At 43.2% G+C, this 17158-nt stretch overlaps 3 protein-coding genes across 3 annotated transcripts; 2 read left to right on the forward strand and 1 right to left on the reverse strand.

Annotated features, from left to right (window-relative positions):
- Window positions 1-395: 395 nt before the first annotated feature.
- LOC134059823 (grpE protein homolog 1, mitochondrial-like) lies at window positions 396-4954 on the forward strand. Its single transcript, XM_062516332.1, has 4 exons — window positions 396-503; window positions 1489-1651; window positions 2205-2286; window positions 3795-4954. Exons 1-4 carry the CDS (start codon window positions 436-438, stop codon window positions 4139-4141), a joined length of 660 nt encoding a protein of 219 aa, XP_062372316.1. The 5' UTR covers window positions 396-435; the 3' UTR covers window positions 4142-4954.
- Window positions 4955-7624: 2670 nt separating this feature from the next.
- LOC134060354 (transcriptional adapter 2-beta-like) lies at window positions 7625-11507 on the reverse strand. Its single transcript, XM_062517040.1, has 3 exons — window positions 11175-11507; window positions 10160-10652; window positions 7625-10114 (listed from the first exon to the last, which is right to left on the reverse strand). The coding sequence occupies exons 1-3, from the start codon at window positions 11442-11444 to the stop codon at window positions 9384-9386; spliced, it is 1494 nt and encodes a 497-aa protein (XP_062373024.1). The 5' UTR covers window positions 11445-11507; the 3' UTR covers window positions 7625-9383.
- A 101-nt stretch (window positions 11508-11608) lies between these two features.
- On the forward strand, window positions 11609-13438 carry LOC134060006 (coiled-coil domain-containing protein 96-like). Its single transcript, XM_062516576.1, has 2 exons — window positions 11609-11655; window positions 11777-13438. The coding sequence occupies exon 2, from the start codon at window positions 11811-11813 to the stop codon at window positions 13329-13331; it is 1521 nt and encodes a 506-aa protein (XP_062372560.1). The 5' UTR covers window positions 11609-11655; window positions 11777-11810; the 3' UTR covers window positions 13332-13438.
- Window positions 13439-17158: the final 3720 nt, after the last annotated feature.

The raw sequence follows: 17158 nt of genomic DNA on the forward strand, positions 1-17158 counted from the left end.
AGGCTACTTTGGCTTTCAAATTGGCCTAGGAGTGTTGCCTTTCTTTACATAAGATGATTGTGCCAGGCAACAAGTGTAAAGCCGCTACTTTACCTTATAAAGTTCTGGAAGTGTTTGGATGACTTGACGCAAACCAAATGGACCACACTGTTGCTAATCTCTGGGCTATTAGTGTATTTATGCTGTTCTTAAATTCGTAAATCAAGTTGAAAAGTAACCTTTACACAACGCTAAATTACACTGTCCTTGATCACGTGTGCAGCATTTGACCTTTAACTTCCGCTCTACCAAACTACAGGAAGGAAAGTGGACGCTTGCGCGTATTTGATTGGACAGGCTGACGGGGAGTTTGTAGACGGCTGCTGTGATTGGTCAAGTTACTGGAGTCACTGCAGACTGCACTACACTGTCCTCCAACGTGTTGTATCACTGATCATGGCGAGCTGGTGTGTACGTGCTGTTAGACAGAGCTACACTATTGTAGCATCTCCTTCACTCGTCAGGTAACGTTAAGAATACTTCTGAAATGAAGTTTCAGTTCTTTCTCGTGTGATTTATCTTGCTTCTGTTGTCAGTGAAGTTCTGCTCGAATACCACTTTCGTAATTTTAGCGACAGCCGGAGTCGGGTCACATGCAGACAACGTTAACTAACGTTGGTAGCTAACGTTGCCTCCGTTTTGCTACGGTTTATATAAACGTTATGTCTAATCTTGTGTCATGTGCTAATCCCTCGTTTTAGCCGTAAATTCACTTGTTAAGTGATTTACATACTCAGTCCAGTAGTTCATCGAATTATGTCACACAATTTCAGCTTGTTAGCATGCTAGCATCCCTTACAACACCCAGGAGTTCAAAGTAGCGTCAACTATTATGACAATTTGCTGAGACCTATTCAGATGATGTAACTTTATCTTGGCAGTAACGTTCATACAGGCTGTATTAACCTCTCACTTGAACACTGTGCTGAAATTTTAAGCCAGTCATGACGTTAGCAGCTACTCTACTTTATGGTACGTGATGTTCTGTATCAGTTAGCTAGACGCATGTTAATAATAATCAGTAGTTACGTAGGGCAGGGCTTTTGAAAGTGCCGTTCATGTGACCTTCTCGACCTCGACTCCTTATTGGTAGGTAATGTTGCCGTGAAGTTTCAAATGTTCGAGTAGTGTCTGCAGTTCATAGTGGTCTGGTTGCTGTCAAGGTTAAATTGCTAGTGAGCGTTCCCCACAGCCAAAGACTGACGACACAGCAGGAAATGCGGCATAACAGTATGGGTGACCAGTCTAGACTGATGTCTAATTGACGTAAACTTCAGTGTTGTTTGTTTTGTTTGTGTTGTTGTATGACCACTTGGGACCTAAACACTGGGACCCTATTCTGACTGTGCACTTCATACTACACTTGTATTGTTATTCCATATTGACCATGACACATGTTCGCTGCTCCCTTCCACATCCCGATAACCTGTGTCCTGTATTCTGTCATAGGGCAACTCCAAGGCTACTATGCACAGCAGCCCACCAGAAGAGCCCGGGCTCTGGCTCTGGCTCGGAGGAAGATAGTGGAGCACAGAAGCCTGAGCAGAGTCCAGCAGAGAAGGCTCTGACGGAGGAGAAGGCACAACTGGAGGAGCAGGTCAAAGAACTCACAGTGAGTGGGAACTTTCACATACATTACATTACATTTGGCTGACACCTTTTAACCAAAGCGACTAACATGGTTACATGGACATGGTAAAAACATTCAAGCTTTTTAGAGCACTTCTAACAACAAATTAAAAATGTCCTGTTGTGGAAAGGTTGGGATACGGAATATTTGTGCACGTGTCCATGGAATCCATGGTGCATTTAGTTGCACTCATTGTTTGTTTTCCCATACCATTTGTCATGTTACTGTTGTACCTTTGTGGTAGACATGGGCCAACCACTGCTCTTAAACAACCTTACACATAATAAAATAGTGATGGTCTAAGTTACTGATGAGTTACACAGTAGTGTACAGTACCAGATAGTACAGAAACAAACAAGGGCCCTAATATTTTCCATTGAATTGAGATATTAGGAAAATTCTTGCCTCAATTCAGTGCTTCAGTAGTTAGTCACAGTAGACATGGTAAGGGTAGGGGAGGCATTGGTCAGTTGGTTTTGTACTGCTCTGCCATGACACTTCCAGAAATATTGAAAATGTACATTTTGTTGGTCAGGACAAATACAAGCGGGCACTGGCAGACACAGAGAACCTGAGACGCAGGAGTCAGAAGATGGTGGAAGATGCAAAGCAGTTTGGTGAGTATTTACAGCGAGGAAAGTGAAAGGGCGTAAGTCCCAGGCCAGGTCACTCTATACCTTGCTCTGTTGGTCTTCTATGGCTCCTAATGCAGCACAGAGATAAAATACTCACCTTAAGACGAGTGAAAGTCAGATTTTGATATTAAACAGGTCACCTACAAGAGTTTTGCAGTTCTGAGGAGAAATGCCTGACCCTTAGCCTGGCTGACACTAAAAAAACACTTCCTAATTGAGTATAGGTCTGGACGGCTCTTGTGTTCATTTGAGACTTCCGAGGAATGTCTTTTATTGAAAACCCCCCCATGTTCATGCCCCCAGAGTGTAGCACTGTAGCTGCAGCAACTCAAGCTACTCGGTGACCTGGAGAAACAGAGCTATGTGCAATATCGCTGTACAGTAATTCTCCTTTAACAGCTGATGACATCCACACTTAAAGGGATATTCCGGAGTGAAATGCACTTTAGATAATTTTTTCGGACTATTGGGAGTACATACGTTGAGTTGACACCAAAATCATGTCATTCGGATGTATTTTGAGAAAGTTCGAGTTCACCGTTTTTAGCCAAAACTCGTTACCCTGGAAGTGACCCGGGCATGCCCTTTCGCCGCTACAAAACGCTATTTTTATACCTCTTCTACTGTTCCAAACAACACTACACTTACGTGGTAGTGAGTAGAGGTTCCCTAAAGCCAAACCGAAGTATCCCCACGTCTTTATGTGGTCGGATAGAGAGTCCAGAATGAATTTAAAGTCAGTACCTTTCCGGAAATGTCGCTGCTGCAGCTGGCAACGCTTCAACAACACTTTATTAACATTTCCAGAAAGGTACGGTTTGGCTTTAGGGACCCTACTCACTACCACGTAAGTGTGGTGTTGTTTGGAACAGTAGAAGAGGTATAAAAATAGCGTTTTGTAGCGGCGAAAGGACATGCCCGGGTCACTTCCAGGCTAACGAGTTTTGGCTAAAAACCGTGAACTCGAACTTTCTCAAAATACATCCGAATGACATGATTTTGGTGTCAACTCAACGTATGTACTCCCAATAGTCTGAAAAATTGATCTAAAGTGCATTTCACTCCGGATTATCCCTTTTAAACTATACTGATAACATAAATAACAATATCATTGGGGATCTGCAAATGTTCAGGGTTAGTGGCGTGTTCAGTCCTCTTTCTTCTTTTGATGCTGCTTTTTGTTGGGTGCTCTTTGGTCCAAGGTAAATAATTTGTGTAAGAAAAGGGAAAAAAAATCCTCCACGACCAAGGCACTCCAGAGGTTTAAAATGTCTTTATTTTGAAACTGACATGTCCAACAAGGACCTAAAAATGCTCACGCGTTGCGGCTGGGGCCTTCATTCATTAACACGAGGAGAGACTTTCCTTATCGATGGTTAGTGTGCACACTTATCAGTGTGTGAATGGCCCTTTGCTGTTTTGCATCCCTGCATAGACTTTGAAAGTGTGCCAGTGGTGGTATTCATTTGGTGTGTTTTTTTCCCCTCCAGGCATCCAGGGCTTCTGTAAAGATCTTCTAGAGGTGGCAGACATCTTGGAGAAGGCAACAGAGTGTGTGCCTAAGGAGGAGGTTACATCACAGAACCCTCACTTGAAGAACCTGTACGACGGGCTGGTCATGACCGAGGTCCAGATGCAGAAGGTCTTCACCAAACACGGCTTGGTCAAGCTCAACCCTGAGGGCCAGAAGTTCGACCCCTACGAGCACGAAGCTCTCTTCCAAGCACCTGTCCCGGGCAAGGAGCCGGGCACTGTTGCGGCGGTCACCAAAATCGGCTACAAGCTGCATGGACGCACCCTCCGACCAGCTTTGGTGGGCGTGGTCCAGGCTCCCTAGGCCCTGGGGGATTGGTGCCGTGGCAACGTCCTGTTACCTGGGCAACAGATCTGTTTGGGCTCTTGAAGGTGGGGCATTATATGAGAGCCCTTTAAATGGTGCCTGAAAGCGAGATGGAAAAAAACATTTAAAACACAGGATCAAACTGACAGCAAATCTCTGGACCTCACCTAGTGATGAAGAGTTAATGTTAAAAGAAACAAATAGGGAGGGCGGAAACTAGCACTTCATGTCAATCAGGATGTCAGGCTAAACCTCCAGCTCCTGCTGTCATCTGTCAGTACAGTCAGAGTATACACTTGTTTTCGTCCAGTTTTCCAATAAGCTATACTTATGTTAATCATAAAAAATGCACCCATAATGTTATCAATCCTATACGTTGTGTATTATTGATGTCTAGTTGGGAGAACATCCTGGTCGAATAGAATGGAACTGTGATGAAGCCCATTATACAGCAACAGAAACATTGAAATCTTACCAGTCACAGCAGATCAGTGCACCACATATAGTGACTTTAGTCTTTTATAGATGTATGGCAATTTGTCATAGGGTTCAGCTGTATCATATGCGCATTATGGCCATAATCTTGACACAAAGTTCATTTTAGGTCCTATTCTTATGGTCTCTTCAGATTTAAGTTTTGTTCAGAATTGCTCTTCACCTTTTCAAACTGTGAGAATGGCATTGTCCCATTGAGTGCACTGGGTTTATTCACATTGGCAGGTGGCATGTCATCATAGTATTTTACAAAGGATGTGTAAAGTTCAATGGAAACTTTTCATAATGAATAAATAAATAATATAACTCCTTGAAGGAGAGAGGCGGTCTTAGTTTTTGGACAGCATCGCTCAAGACCCATGGTTTGTCTCTAGGCCATGAGACTTGACGAGCACACCTTTGACATCTCTCTTGCTGATAATGCAGATGTGAATCCAAAAGCTAAATTCTGGAGTACCTGCTTATTCGTTCAAAATGTATGTGAAATGCTTGTTTCTGTTGTCCAGGCAGTTATATCATAATGTAAGATTACAAAGTTGGATGAATAACAGCCCTCAGGAAATCCCATAATAATTATTATGTTTTTCTGGACTTTTAGGTTTCACTCAGTTATGTTGCCTAGGAGATTAGAAATGTCATGGGGAAACTACCCCATGTTTCAATTCTTAGGGGTTAAGATTGATCTCAGAAAGGCATTGTGTTCCATTCGGTAAATAAACTTCCCTAACAAGTGATTACAGTTAAACTATGAGACATGAATGTTTGAAAATGAATCAAGGTCACAGGCCTTATCTGGAAAAAATTAGCATTGCAGTCCTTGTCTAAAAGTTTCAAAGCCATTCTGTCACCTTGAATCCCAAGGGTAAACCATCAGAAAGAAGACCGCTAGCCAACCTCAAATTTCATTTTCTGAAACCTATTATTTTTGCCATAACAACGCACAACCAGTTGTGTCTTCTACAAAGATGTTTTTTTTTTTCAGGTTCTGTTCAAATTACTATCATCCAACAACATACTCATTTCTTGTGGACTTCAAGCACTTCTCTACATTTCAGTCATGAGATAAACATATTTAACTATGAACATCACATTATTTGTAGCCACATCTGGTAACATTCCAAGAGACCTGAATGACAAATTTTCCTTCCTGTAAAATCTCAACCATTGGCCTCGCACTTCAAGTACCAGTACTTTATTGACACAACGCAAAGTCCCCAAAGTTCTGTAATGATTGCATTTTGATTCATATAATATCTTCCTTTTTTGAAGGTCTACACGTGACCATAACAAGGGACTACGTCTTCTGTTCCATGACTGGACTGTATAAAAAAAATTACATTTGTATGCACATGTCATGAAAGTTGAAGTCTACTGAAATAAAATGTCAGAAATATCAAAACTTCTTTCCTGGCAATACTTTTTGCGCATGGAACATGTACAATAGCAATAGTAGTTCTATACAGTTTATGTGGTGTAACAATTACAATAACCCCAAATGATGTAAGAACAGTCAGACAGCAACATCAGAATAAAGTATGTGCACTTTAATACAAAACAAGAGGTTGACGCAAACAAATTGCAATGTGCAATCACAAAATGCAGGGCAGAGAACCAGCCCACATAACGGTCTCAACCACTAAACCTGCCTACCACTGCTGAGCATACTACAGGTACATAAAAACAACTCAACTGCATGCTAGGACAACATACAGAAAAAAAGCAACTTTGTAAATGCGTACATCGCACTCAGTTTTTTTTCCTTACAAAAGTTATAAAAACCGCTCTTGAAATAAAATACTTTACATTTCACAGGTCATTGTTTTGAATATCCCATTTCTTTCTCAAACATTTCAGTTCCAAAACATTATTTACATTCACTCAGATACTTCACAATACGTCCCACTGAAATAAAATGTACAATTGTATACCCAATGTAAAAGACAGGATTGTAGAACAGAGGAAATTTTGCTAATAATTTGCATTTCCTATTTCTGCATCTGGCCTTGTAACTGCTGTAAAAAAAAAAAAAAAAAGACCTGGTAAATGCCTACGAGACAAATATAGGATATGTTTGGTTTGAAGCATTTTCAAAGCAACTTTGATCATGTTTAGCTACTCTAGATTCCAACACACTAAACGTAAGATCAGCTCTGAAAAGTTTGGCATGATATTGACAACACACAACTATAGACATTTTGAACAGGATTATGGTTACGGAAGGTCTCCACACAAAGTCTTGATTAATAAAGGTACCTGATTTGGTCAGTTTTCCACTCTACAGAGATGTGACCATATTCAATCTGGAAGCACCGAGTCGATAGCAGTAATGTGACATCCTGCTTGACAACATGTTGTCTTTTTTAATGAATAACAGTTTCATTTTTGTCAGGAGTAATTGGACTGGTCAAGGTTCCTCCAGTGCTTGTGGTTAAGATATGGGAGCCAGCACACCAGCAAAGAGCAAATGAAGAGAAAGGCCCTTTTTGTCTTTCAGAAAGCCTCCATCACAAACATGACATGGCTGACATGAAGGGAAGAGAGAGAGACAAGTAGTTTGCCCAGCAATATTACTTATGGAAGTGATGAGAGGACGACAGTTTGAAACCACTCCCCTGCACCCCAAAATCTCGTTTGTATTCATCTGTGTCCCTGGCACACCATCGCTAGTCAATTTGCTATTTACATTTAAATGGGGTCGAGTCAGCCACACCAAACAAGGCATACAAAGAGCGCCTGACAGCAGAAGACTGTAAAGGAGAAAAAAGCAAGTGACTAGATTTCTCTCTTTAACTTGTCGATACAATAAACAACACCCCTTCCTTTGATCTCTGAACAGCACTTGAGAAAGAAAGAAAAAAAAAAATGCTGGCGTTATGTGAGGGAAAATATTTTGATAGTGCGACAAGGAGTAGGAGGCAGAAAGGGCTTGTGTTCTGCCTTTGGGAGAGAGGGGAGAGAGGGGAGAGAGGGCAGACCCCCCCCCCCCCCCCCCCCCCCCCCAAACAGGAACTTGATTTAGATTTCAGGTTGATGCTTTGGCTGTACCTCCTCACCAACTAAAGCTACAAAGCTTTGACTGTGATCTTGGGTGTCAAGGATATTCCTTTTCTTCTTTGAAGACTGTCAGCACAGAAAATAGGCCATATTTTTAAATACTTTTCAGGCATAAAATCTGCCCGACACAAAGTGGAATGCTGAGGCATTCTTCATCCATTTTATCTGTCCCATTTCTATCTCCTTCACTTCTCTGTTTTATAAATGTTTTTACTCGGTTTTGTAATTCTTATAGTAGTGCTTCATATTCTCTATGTGGGCCACAATGTTTGAGAGGAGTCCCTAACATAGCAGTAGTCCATATTCCATACACAGACACACAATTATGCACACTGGGACAAAAATATGTTTCATCTAAATGGTGCCTCTATTGGAAATAGCAAAAATATATTAGCAAAGGGGGTAAAGGTTTCTTTTTTACAAGGCTTTCAGGAAGGACATGCATACTTATTCTCACTAGTTTTCACTGCAACACTGTTTTCAGTTTGTACACACAAACCATATACACTGATTGATGCATTCTAAGCACCTCTCTGCACCATAACCTAACGTGATCTGAACCATACATCTAGTCTTTCATTTCTGGCAAAGACTGCCATGTCGCTCACAGCACTCGTCACAGTGGCGGGACCTTTTATCTCCTCTTCTGGACAGTTCTCCCTTGACAAAAGATATTATCAATGCGTCCATAACAGTGATTTAACAATGTTAATAAAGCCAGCTAGACCAAGCGCGCGCCCGACCGACAACAGTTCACACAAGGAACATAAAATAAAAAAACGACATCAACTGAGCATCAGCAGGAAAGAGTAAACATGCTCATGTCTTCTTTTTTTTCACGAGAAATTGCAACACAGCACTTAAACCATATGCGCCTCCAACACACCAGTAAAAAAGAACACGTTCAGCCCACCACATCCAACACGACGGGCAAAGAAATCTCAAACATCCCAGCTCCACTCACTTCGGAGTCAACGGACAAGCTGTGAGACTGGAAGAGCAAAGAAAGAACATGCACACTGTGGCAAAAGAAGAGAACCTTGTGCTTCTTTGAAGCCTTAAGAGGCAACGCAGGCATCAGCATAGCTGTCGATTTGATCAGAACTATGATGGAGACCTGAGAGGGAGATGAACAAAATTGTTGTTTTTTTGTTTGTTTGTTTGTTTTTGTTTTCCACAACACAAAGCAATTGATATTCAATGGTGGAGACAAAATGGCACCTTTTAGCAGTGCAGCCTGACAAGGTTAGCTGCCATATCTTGTGGTTGACCTCCCCCCCCTTACTTCACCATAAGAATGAGGAAAAAAGTACTTCCACAGCCAAATGCTTATAAACCTTAATTAGTATGTGAGATTCCTTGGCAAAATGAATGTAGAAGGGAATTCTGTATAGAAATATAGGCTAACCTTTTCTTATCTCTTTGTAAAGTCTCACTCTGCTGTTTAGTATAAAATATATAGGCATATTTGTTCCTTTCAGGTCAGGACTGGGATGATTTTTTTCTTTCTTTTTTTCTAAAAAACAAGGAGTATCGTTTCTGTTTCTTGACTGTACATCAGTTAATACATGGACATTTCAAGAAGGACTGCATGTAGTGTCCAGCAATTTGGCCCCATCTCAAACATAATGAGACATGAGAAAATGAGGGAAAAAAAGGGGGGGGGGGAAACACCTGTCCATATTCCAGGCTAGGATGCATCTCGGGATATCCAGCCACTTTCCGTAAGGAAGCTCAGGATGCGCTTTTTCAGCACTTTGTCCAGGTAGCTGGGCAGGCGGCTCTTGGAAGGGATCCCCTGCCTCTTCTGCAGGTGGTCCTTGATGATGATAGTTTTGACAGTCAGGTAGCGCCCTGGGGTGAGGTTGAGCGAGTTGCAGAGCACTTTCTCGCGGTCAGACAGCAATTCGAAGCCTGACAGGTTCTCGATGGCCGAGAACTCGCCGTCCTTGGCCTCCTCCTTGATGCCACCCGCTCCGGGGCACGTGCCGCCTCCTCCCCCCCCACCACCGCCTCCGCCGCCGCCTCCCCCACCCCCTCCCTGGCCACCCCCTCCTCCGCCGCTGCTACCGCGCTTGGCCACGTTCTTGTTCTCCTTGCGCTTCTCGCGCTTGTGCCGGGCGGCCTCGTACTCGGCCGACTCATCGAGGCGCGTGATGCCGTTGCGGCGGTAGCGCTGCAGCTCGCGCACCTTGGCGCGCAGAACGCGCTCCTTGTGCAGGTTCTCGAAGAACTCCTCGAACTCGCGGTGCGCCATCAGCTGGCAGAGCGGACGAAGCTTTACCCGCTGCTCCTTCTCCTCCTTGGTGATCTTCCGCTTGGGCGCTACAGCCGCCGATGGAACCACCGTGCCCGCGGAAGCACCCCCGGCTCCCGTGGGAACGCCCCCAAGTCCCCCTACCACCCCCACTGCTCCTCCTACTCCTGCTCCACCTCCTCCAGCACCAGCGCCCGTCCCTGCGCCACCTCCCCCGACCCCGATGCTTGCCAACCCCGAGCCAGGGCGCCCGTCCCGCTCCTTGTCCCGCTTGTCCCGGCCCAGAAAGGAGGGCACCAGGTTGTAGTCGCGGGCAATGTTCTTGCGGCGCTGTCGCTCACGGAGCCGGCGCACGTACATGTCCACGTGCGCCCGCTTCATCTCAATCTCCACGTCCTCGTCGTCGTAGTTGACCGACAGGCCGCTGATCAGCTTCTCCGCCTCCTGGTCGTACTCGATCTCGTAGTCGTCCCGCAGCGGCATGTAGCCCAGCTGCTGCTGCTCAGCAACAGAGATGTCCAGCGGGGGCAGTGGGGTGGTTAGGCTTGGGGACAGCGGACCCCCGCTTGGGCAGGTGTGGTCAGTCACACGGTTGGGGATGTTGTCAGGTATGCAAGCCTTCCCCAGGTTGCCATGAATGTACATGGTGACATAGTGGTCCATGGCCTCCTGAGGGGTCCTGCCTGGGGCAGTCATATCCTCCTGTAAAACATGATGTTTTTCAAATTCTTACAACTGCCAAAGGTTGCATGCATTCTTGAGATGACACTGTTGCTTGATGTTATTCCTAGTAATTAATTGAAAGTTAAGTTTAGTCTCGCAATCCATGCACCAATTCATGTTAAAGAAGAGCTGGTCATACAATCATTGATATAAAGAACTGGTTAACACTTGAAATTAGCGCATTTTTCGAAGTAATGTTGCTGTCTTTCAAACTATCCGCCAAACTACATAGCTTCCGCGTGCCTATTCCAAAACAAATAGTCGAAAAGTAGGCCTAAGTTTCTCTGAGGAGACTCCTGCATTATCATTTGATGTTACAAGAACTTAACGTAGTAGGCTACCGATAAATGACCCAACGTTCGTTGCATTTTGACAGCTTTCGGTCATGTTATTGCAACTACCAATACAAGTCGAACAAACAGTACTGTTGATTCACCATTTCAGAAAATGCACTGCTCTGATAACATAATCATTTTTAAATGAGAGAAATATGCATTTTACCCAGTTTCCAAAGCCATACTGCTCGATCGCATCGAGTAGCGACTGCTCTTCCCTGCTCGTCCATCCTCCCTCCGCTTCGGGACCCCACAGGGTAAAGTGCCCGCCATCTACTAACTGGTAGCCGTGCCATCGGCGGTGATTACCAATTTCGGCGCCTGCAGAGAAACACTCCGGACAAAGTTCTATATCCTGGCAATCGGTACAGCGAAGCCGCAGATTTGTAACGTCTGCTAGGCAGTTCACGCAATACTTCTTCCCCAGGTCGGCCATGTTGCTGGCTTCTGCTTGTTGTTGGAAGCAGCAGTGCCTCGCAGGGAGGGCATGCGTACTGGAGTGTCTCCGGTCAGCTAGTGCTGCGTCTCATTAATATTAATCAAAACAGCGCGAACGTCTCTGATAGGCCAGCTCACCCAGTTTCCAGGACAACTCTAAAACATAATGGTTTTACTGAAGAATCTTACGTCCTGACTTGTCATTTAAGGTAGGATACGCTGTTCTTTCGCTAACGTAAACATTTGAATGACACGCTGAGTTATATTTTAGCGCTTTGTTGTGTACTTTGTATCCTACTAAGAGTTTTCCATTTGGTTGTGATATTTCAGCGTTTCTCTAGGTTGTTTCAAGATTCGGCTTGACATGGAGGAGGAAGTGGCAGAGACTGTAGGTGAAAACCACGTAGATTTAAATAATCACGACAATACTCAGTCTAATACTGCGGAAGCTTCAGAGGAAAACTCTGGGGTAGAAAAAACACTCAATCTAAATGAGAATGCCGCAGCCCCTGACCAAGTTGAGCAAGAGCATACAGACACAGGCCATGACCTAAGTCAGGTCACAGGAGAGGAGGTCCCATTAAACCATACTGTAGAAGACTCTTTAACAAAGACTTTTGAAGTTCAGGAAGAAAGAGAAGAAGAAAGCATGGGAGAGGAAGACATCAATGCTGGCTTACCAACAAGTGAAGCATTTGAAGAGGGGGAGGGTCCTGAAATGGAGCCCCTCATCGGTGAACCACTTACACGTGAAGGAAGCATCAAAGGAGAATATGATGATGATATCACTGAGAACGACAATGGGCCTCCAAGAATAGATCCAGGGACACCAGAGGGAGAAAGAAGCAGCCCTGGCTCTGAGAGCCCTGAGCAGGTTGAGGAGGAGGCAGATATTGAAGAAGACCCTGGTATTGATTACATGGAAATCCTGACAGAGCTTCAGAATGAGAAGGAAAAGTTGAGCCAGCACAATACCCAGATGCAGTTTAAACTTGTAGAGTACTTTCGAAAGAAGACCGGCGACGAGGCCAAGCCCGAGCGGGAGAGAGACAAGGCCGTGTCGGACCAAGAACAGCGCTTCCAGAAGTACATCGACATCATGAGCAGCCTGAAGAACCAGCACCGTCGTGACTCGGAGCTCCACCAGCAGCAGGCCGAGGAGCTGCGTCAGCAGGTGCAGGCAAAGCTGGGGCAGGCGGACCAGGAGTGGCACGCCTTCATGGAGCAGAAGCGCGCCGTGGCAGTGGCTGTACTGAGCCGGCGCCTGGGCAAGCAGGCAGCACAGGCGGAGGTGGAGCAGATCCAGGCGGCCGAACAGCGCCGTGAAAGCGAGCTGGTGGCCGTGCGCCTGGAGAACATCAAGCTCAAGAATAAAACAGGCAAGCTTGAGGCGGAGCTGCGCGCCAAGGAGGAGCTGGCCGAAGGCCTGCACCTGATTGACTTTGAGCAGCTGAAGATCGAGAACCAGACGTACAACGAGAAGATCGAGGAGCGCAACGAGGAGCTGCTTAAGCTCCGCAAGAAGATCACCAGCACCGTGCAGGTGCTCACGCACGTCAAGGAGAAGCTGCAGTTCGTCCAGGTGGAGAACCAGGCCAGGCGTGTGCAGTTGGCCGACGTGGAGGCCCTGGTGGCCCGGAAGAGGGACGCGCTCACAAGGACCAAGCAGGCCCGTGACGGCCTGCGCATGGACAACCTAAAGCTGCGTCAGCGCTGCGGTCTCCTGGGCAACCAGACGCTGCTGCGCGACTTTGAGGAGAAGGTGGACAGCTCCGAGGCCCTGGAGCAGAGGCTTGAGATGCTGAAGAGGCGGCATGCTGAGCTCATCCTCAAGTGTGCTGGAGTCAAAAAGAAACTGGAGCAAACAAAACTGGCAGAGCACTGACACCTACTGGCTCTAACACAAAACTGCAGACAATAACATGCTAAACACTTGAGCTCTGGGTCTGTTACAATATTGGAATGTGACAGTGCATTAAGAATGGTTGAACATATTTTAGGGACTATACTGTGTGATTAAAGATGTGTAATATATTGAATATGTTTCTTCTCCTTACTTGGGTTGGTACCATTTGAATGGATATTAATACTATATTTATTGCATAATATTTTATAATGAGTATGAACAGTACTGCATTTTTGTAACAGTTTGACACATCAGGGTGTGTGAATAAAATGAAGCTTTTTTTTATATATGGATTTATTTCTAAAGATGAAACCAGGGAAAGGACTGTCCCTCAGACCACTAGTAGTATTTTATTTCATGATTTTTCTCTTGTCAACTCAACAATGATCATAACTGGGGGCTTTGAACTACCAGAATGCACTACAAACACTGTCCTAAAGGGTCTCTTATCCATCAGGGGGATGGATAAGAGACCCTGCCTTTCTGGGTTGCTCTTATCATATTGCCAGTTATCCTAATTCTGAAACATTCCTCCTTTTGTTTTCTTTATCATTACACAACTTTTCCGTCTCAACTTTTTAAAAAAACATGTTGGTATCAAATTCAAAGTTAAAATATCACACGCACGACCACATAAGGCTACTTTGGTTATGGCCATTCAAAGAGAAACAGAATTAAAGAAAGCTGTTTTCTTGTGTTCATAGACCTATTTCAATGCACAAAGCGAGCAATGTTAAGCCATACAGAGCTCCATTCTAAAGCTGCCAAATTCCACAAACAGGCTCAAACGTCAAAATTTCGGTGTCAAACACTCGTTTTCATGCTAGGCAAACAGGCTTAAAGTGTAAAATACTGAACTATTCCATTAAATAGCACGTGGGTTTTTTTTTTTTTTTTTTGTATTTGAGGTTGATGTTGCTTTCTTTTTCCCCAGAATTACAGAAGCTGCAAAGATTATCATGGGCCATCTTTAACCGATCCGAATGCTGAGTATCAAGTCCTAAGCCAAGAGTCAAGGAACAAAATTGCGTTCTCCAACTACAATGGCATGTATCTTTTTACGGCTATAGTTGTGGACCCAGATTACAGGTATATTCTTTGCTTATATTTTTTCTTATACTTCATGTATACATGTTTGAAAAATGTCTATGAAATGTATTGATTAGATAACGGAGTACTCTTTGCTTGTTTCTCCAGCTTCTGTAGCCTCAGAACCACCTTCACTGTTTACGTATATGGAGCATTTCCTAAAAGAATTCTGCCATACGGTGTTCTGTGTGGAATCTTCATTGCCATCTTAACTACACTTCTCTTGATCGGTTACCTCCGGAAACGGAATATCTTCGCAAAAGTCATTAGATACAGTGATAACAAGACTCACTGACTCCAATAATCTAAAGAATAATTATTTCCAATTTTATTTCCAATATGTAAGAATCGACCAAGTTTCAGAGCTCAAATGTAAAGCTTGTTTGGTCACACGTGAAGCTTTATTTGTAATATATTTTTTACATGCTGATGAATGGATGTTTTAGCAGATTAATAAACTCACCGCAGGGTAACTCTTTAAATCTGTCTCCTTTTATCCCTAACAGAAAATTCTCATATACAGTATTGGAACACATGCTAAAATTCACTATAAAGTAAAAAATAAATTCATCTTTTGGAAATTGATCTTAATGCCTTTAAATGAAAAAATGAGGAAATATCCAACCTTTAAGGACATCAATTTTCTTTGTGAATGAATAATATATCGTAAATAAATAAATGATTTCCTTGATATACAGGGGCCATAAGTATTGGACCCTAATGCACCCTGATATTTTTGGAATTAAAATACCCCACATAATCACATACCCTTCACCATGCCAAGAGATTGGCATGGTTTTATTTCAGTTAGCCTATTAGATGGTTTGACTTACATTGAGCTCAATGAGAATGAAACCAGCTAATAGGCTAACTGAAGCAAAACCATGTCAGTCTCTAGGTATGGTGATTTCTGATTGATGTTTTTTTTACTGTGCTGATGTTTTCAAAAATGTGGTCTATTTTCTGTATGTCTAAAATTATGTACTTGCTAAATGCTCAATAACATTGGGGATATGTCTTTGTATTATCATGTCTGATACAATATTTATATTGGCTGGGTGAACCCTGCCTGAACTAACAGGTAATTTGGATTTAGCTCAGCAGCTCAGGCTGGAAGCCTGCACATCTATCTCCTCCCTGCCAGAACCTTTGGCTCCAATCAGAACCTAGCTTATCCAAAAGACGCACCGGATCGTTGGTCTGATTGGTTGAAGGACTATCCAAGCATACAGAGTCATTTGAACGATGCCCATTGATTCCGCCTCTTGTGCAGTAGAAACAAAGCGCAGCCTCCCCATCCTAATGTTTAATCTTAAAAGATTGAGCTTAGTATGGGGATAGCCAGACTAATATTTATATATTCTTTATATGTAATTATTGTAACCTATTGTAGCACTTTACATACTGGGACTTTTAATCAGCATTATGTAAATTGATTGATTGAATTACAGTTTTTGCCCTTTGCTTGAACACATTTTGCAAAACTTCGCTCACCGTACCAAAACTCTACACACTAGTGAACATAACACAACTCTAGGAAATAAACCTTTCACATCTATGCCAAATTGAAACTCATCTATCAGCACCTAAACTCTGCGATCAAAACCCAACAATCCTTTGTCAAAATGTAACTCTAGTGACAAAATGAAACACACTTGCATCATATGCATAAACTTGCAAATCAGGAGGAATACACTAGTCTACTTTATATAAAACATATTTGCTTGAATACATTTAGAAAAACTTCACTCATTGTGCCAAAACTCTACACACAAGGAAACAATGACACAACACTGGGAAGTATACCATTCACATCACCATTTCCAATGGCTAAACGAATGGACTTTTTGTAGATGGCTGATTGGTGTTCAGTTTTGCAAGTAAGTGCGTTTAGGTGTGTATTTGAGCGGTTGCAATTACTCGATGTGTTTTGTATTTTGGATACATGTGTTTAACAAATGGTACTCTGAGATTTCATTTTTGAACGAAGTGACTTATGTATGACATAGAGAGTAGGATGCAGGACCAAGTGTGTTGCATAAAGGAGTAAGTGTGTTGCATAATTGCAACTAGAGTGCAAAGCAGCACTTTTGTTTAAGGTATAGGTATAGGTGTTTGAGATATGCCAACAAAACTTAAAGTTGTGTTACTTTAGTCTAAGCATGGGTCTATAGTGTTCAAGCAACGGGCAAAAACTGTAATCGATTGTTGGACTGATTGTCTAATGTGATTCACGTGTGAATAAGGACAAGTGGGAATTTATGGTGGTGCATTGTGAAACACTTGTTTGTAGCCTGAAGAAGAGCTAAACGTTGCACAAAAAAACCCTCCTCCTCCTTTACACTTGAATTCCTGAGTAACCACACTGCTTTAACTTATACATTCTGAAAAGGTTTACATGGAAGACAACATATTCAAGCACCAGTATTATAGAGGAGTTTGAGGCATAGGAATGATAAATCCCAACACCACTTCTTATTTGCACTTTATGCTACTCAAAACAAATGGATACTTTTTTACATATGAAATGACAAAAAAACCCATCATATTGTTGAGGATTTCCCAGTCAAATGCATCACTTGTTATCATAATGTAGTGGTCTAATTTATGACATGGTGGTGTGAAAGCACTGAACGAAGGCATTCCTTCACCCATGACCTCTCCATACCTTATCAGAATTTGCAGCAGGCTTATACTTGCCAGAAGTCTGTTCAAAT

This window comes from Sardina pilchardus, chromosome 16, assembly GCF_963854185.1.
Source record: "Sardina pilchardus chromosome 16, fSarPil1.1, whole genome shotgun sequence".
Classification (NCBI taxonomy): domain Eukaryota; kingdom Metazoa; phylum Chordata; class Actinopteri; order Clupeiformes; family Clupeidae; genus Sardina; species Sardina pilchardus.

Bases quoted from the DNA above. Each gene is read 5' to 3' on its own strand.
- LOC134059823 (XM_062516332.1), top strand. From the start codon at position 436: ATGGCGAGCTGGTGTGTACGTGCTGTTAGACAGAGCTACACTATTGTA. The intron at 504-1,488 runs GTAACGTTAAGA...ATTCTGTCATAG, and splicing joins GCATCTCCTTCACTCGTCAG to GGCAACTCCAAGGCTACTAT. The intron at 2,287-3,794 runs GTGAGTATTTAC...TTTCCCCTCCAG, and splicing joins GGAAGATGCAAAGCAGTTTG to GCATCCAGGGCTTCTGTAAA.
- LOC134060354 (XM_062517040.1), bottom strand. From the start codon at position 11,444: ATGGCCGACCTGGGGAAGAAGTATTGCGTGAACTGCCTAGCAGACGTT. The intron at 10,653-11,174 runs GTAAAATGCATA...CATGTTTTACAG, and splicing joins AGTATGGCTTTGGAAACTGG to GAGGATATGACTGCCCCAGG. The intron at 10,115-10,159 runs GTGGCGCAGGGA...GTGGAGCAGGAG, and splicing joins AAGCATCGGGGTCGGGGGAG to TAGGAGGAGCAGTGGGGGTG.
- LOC134060006 (XM_062516576.1), top strand. From the start codon at position 11,811: ATGGAGGAGGAAGTGGCAGAGACTGTAGGTGAAAACCACGTAGATTTA.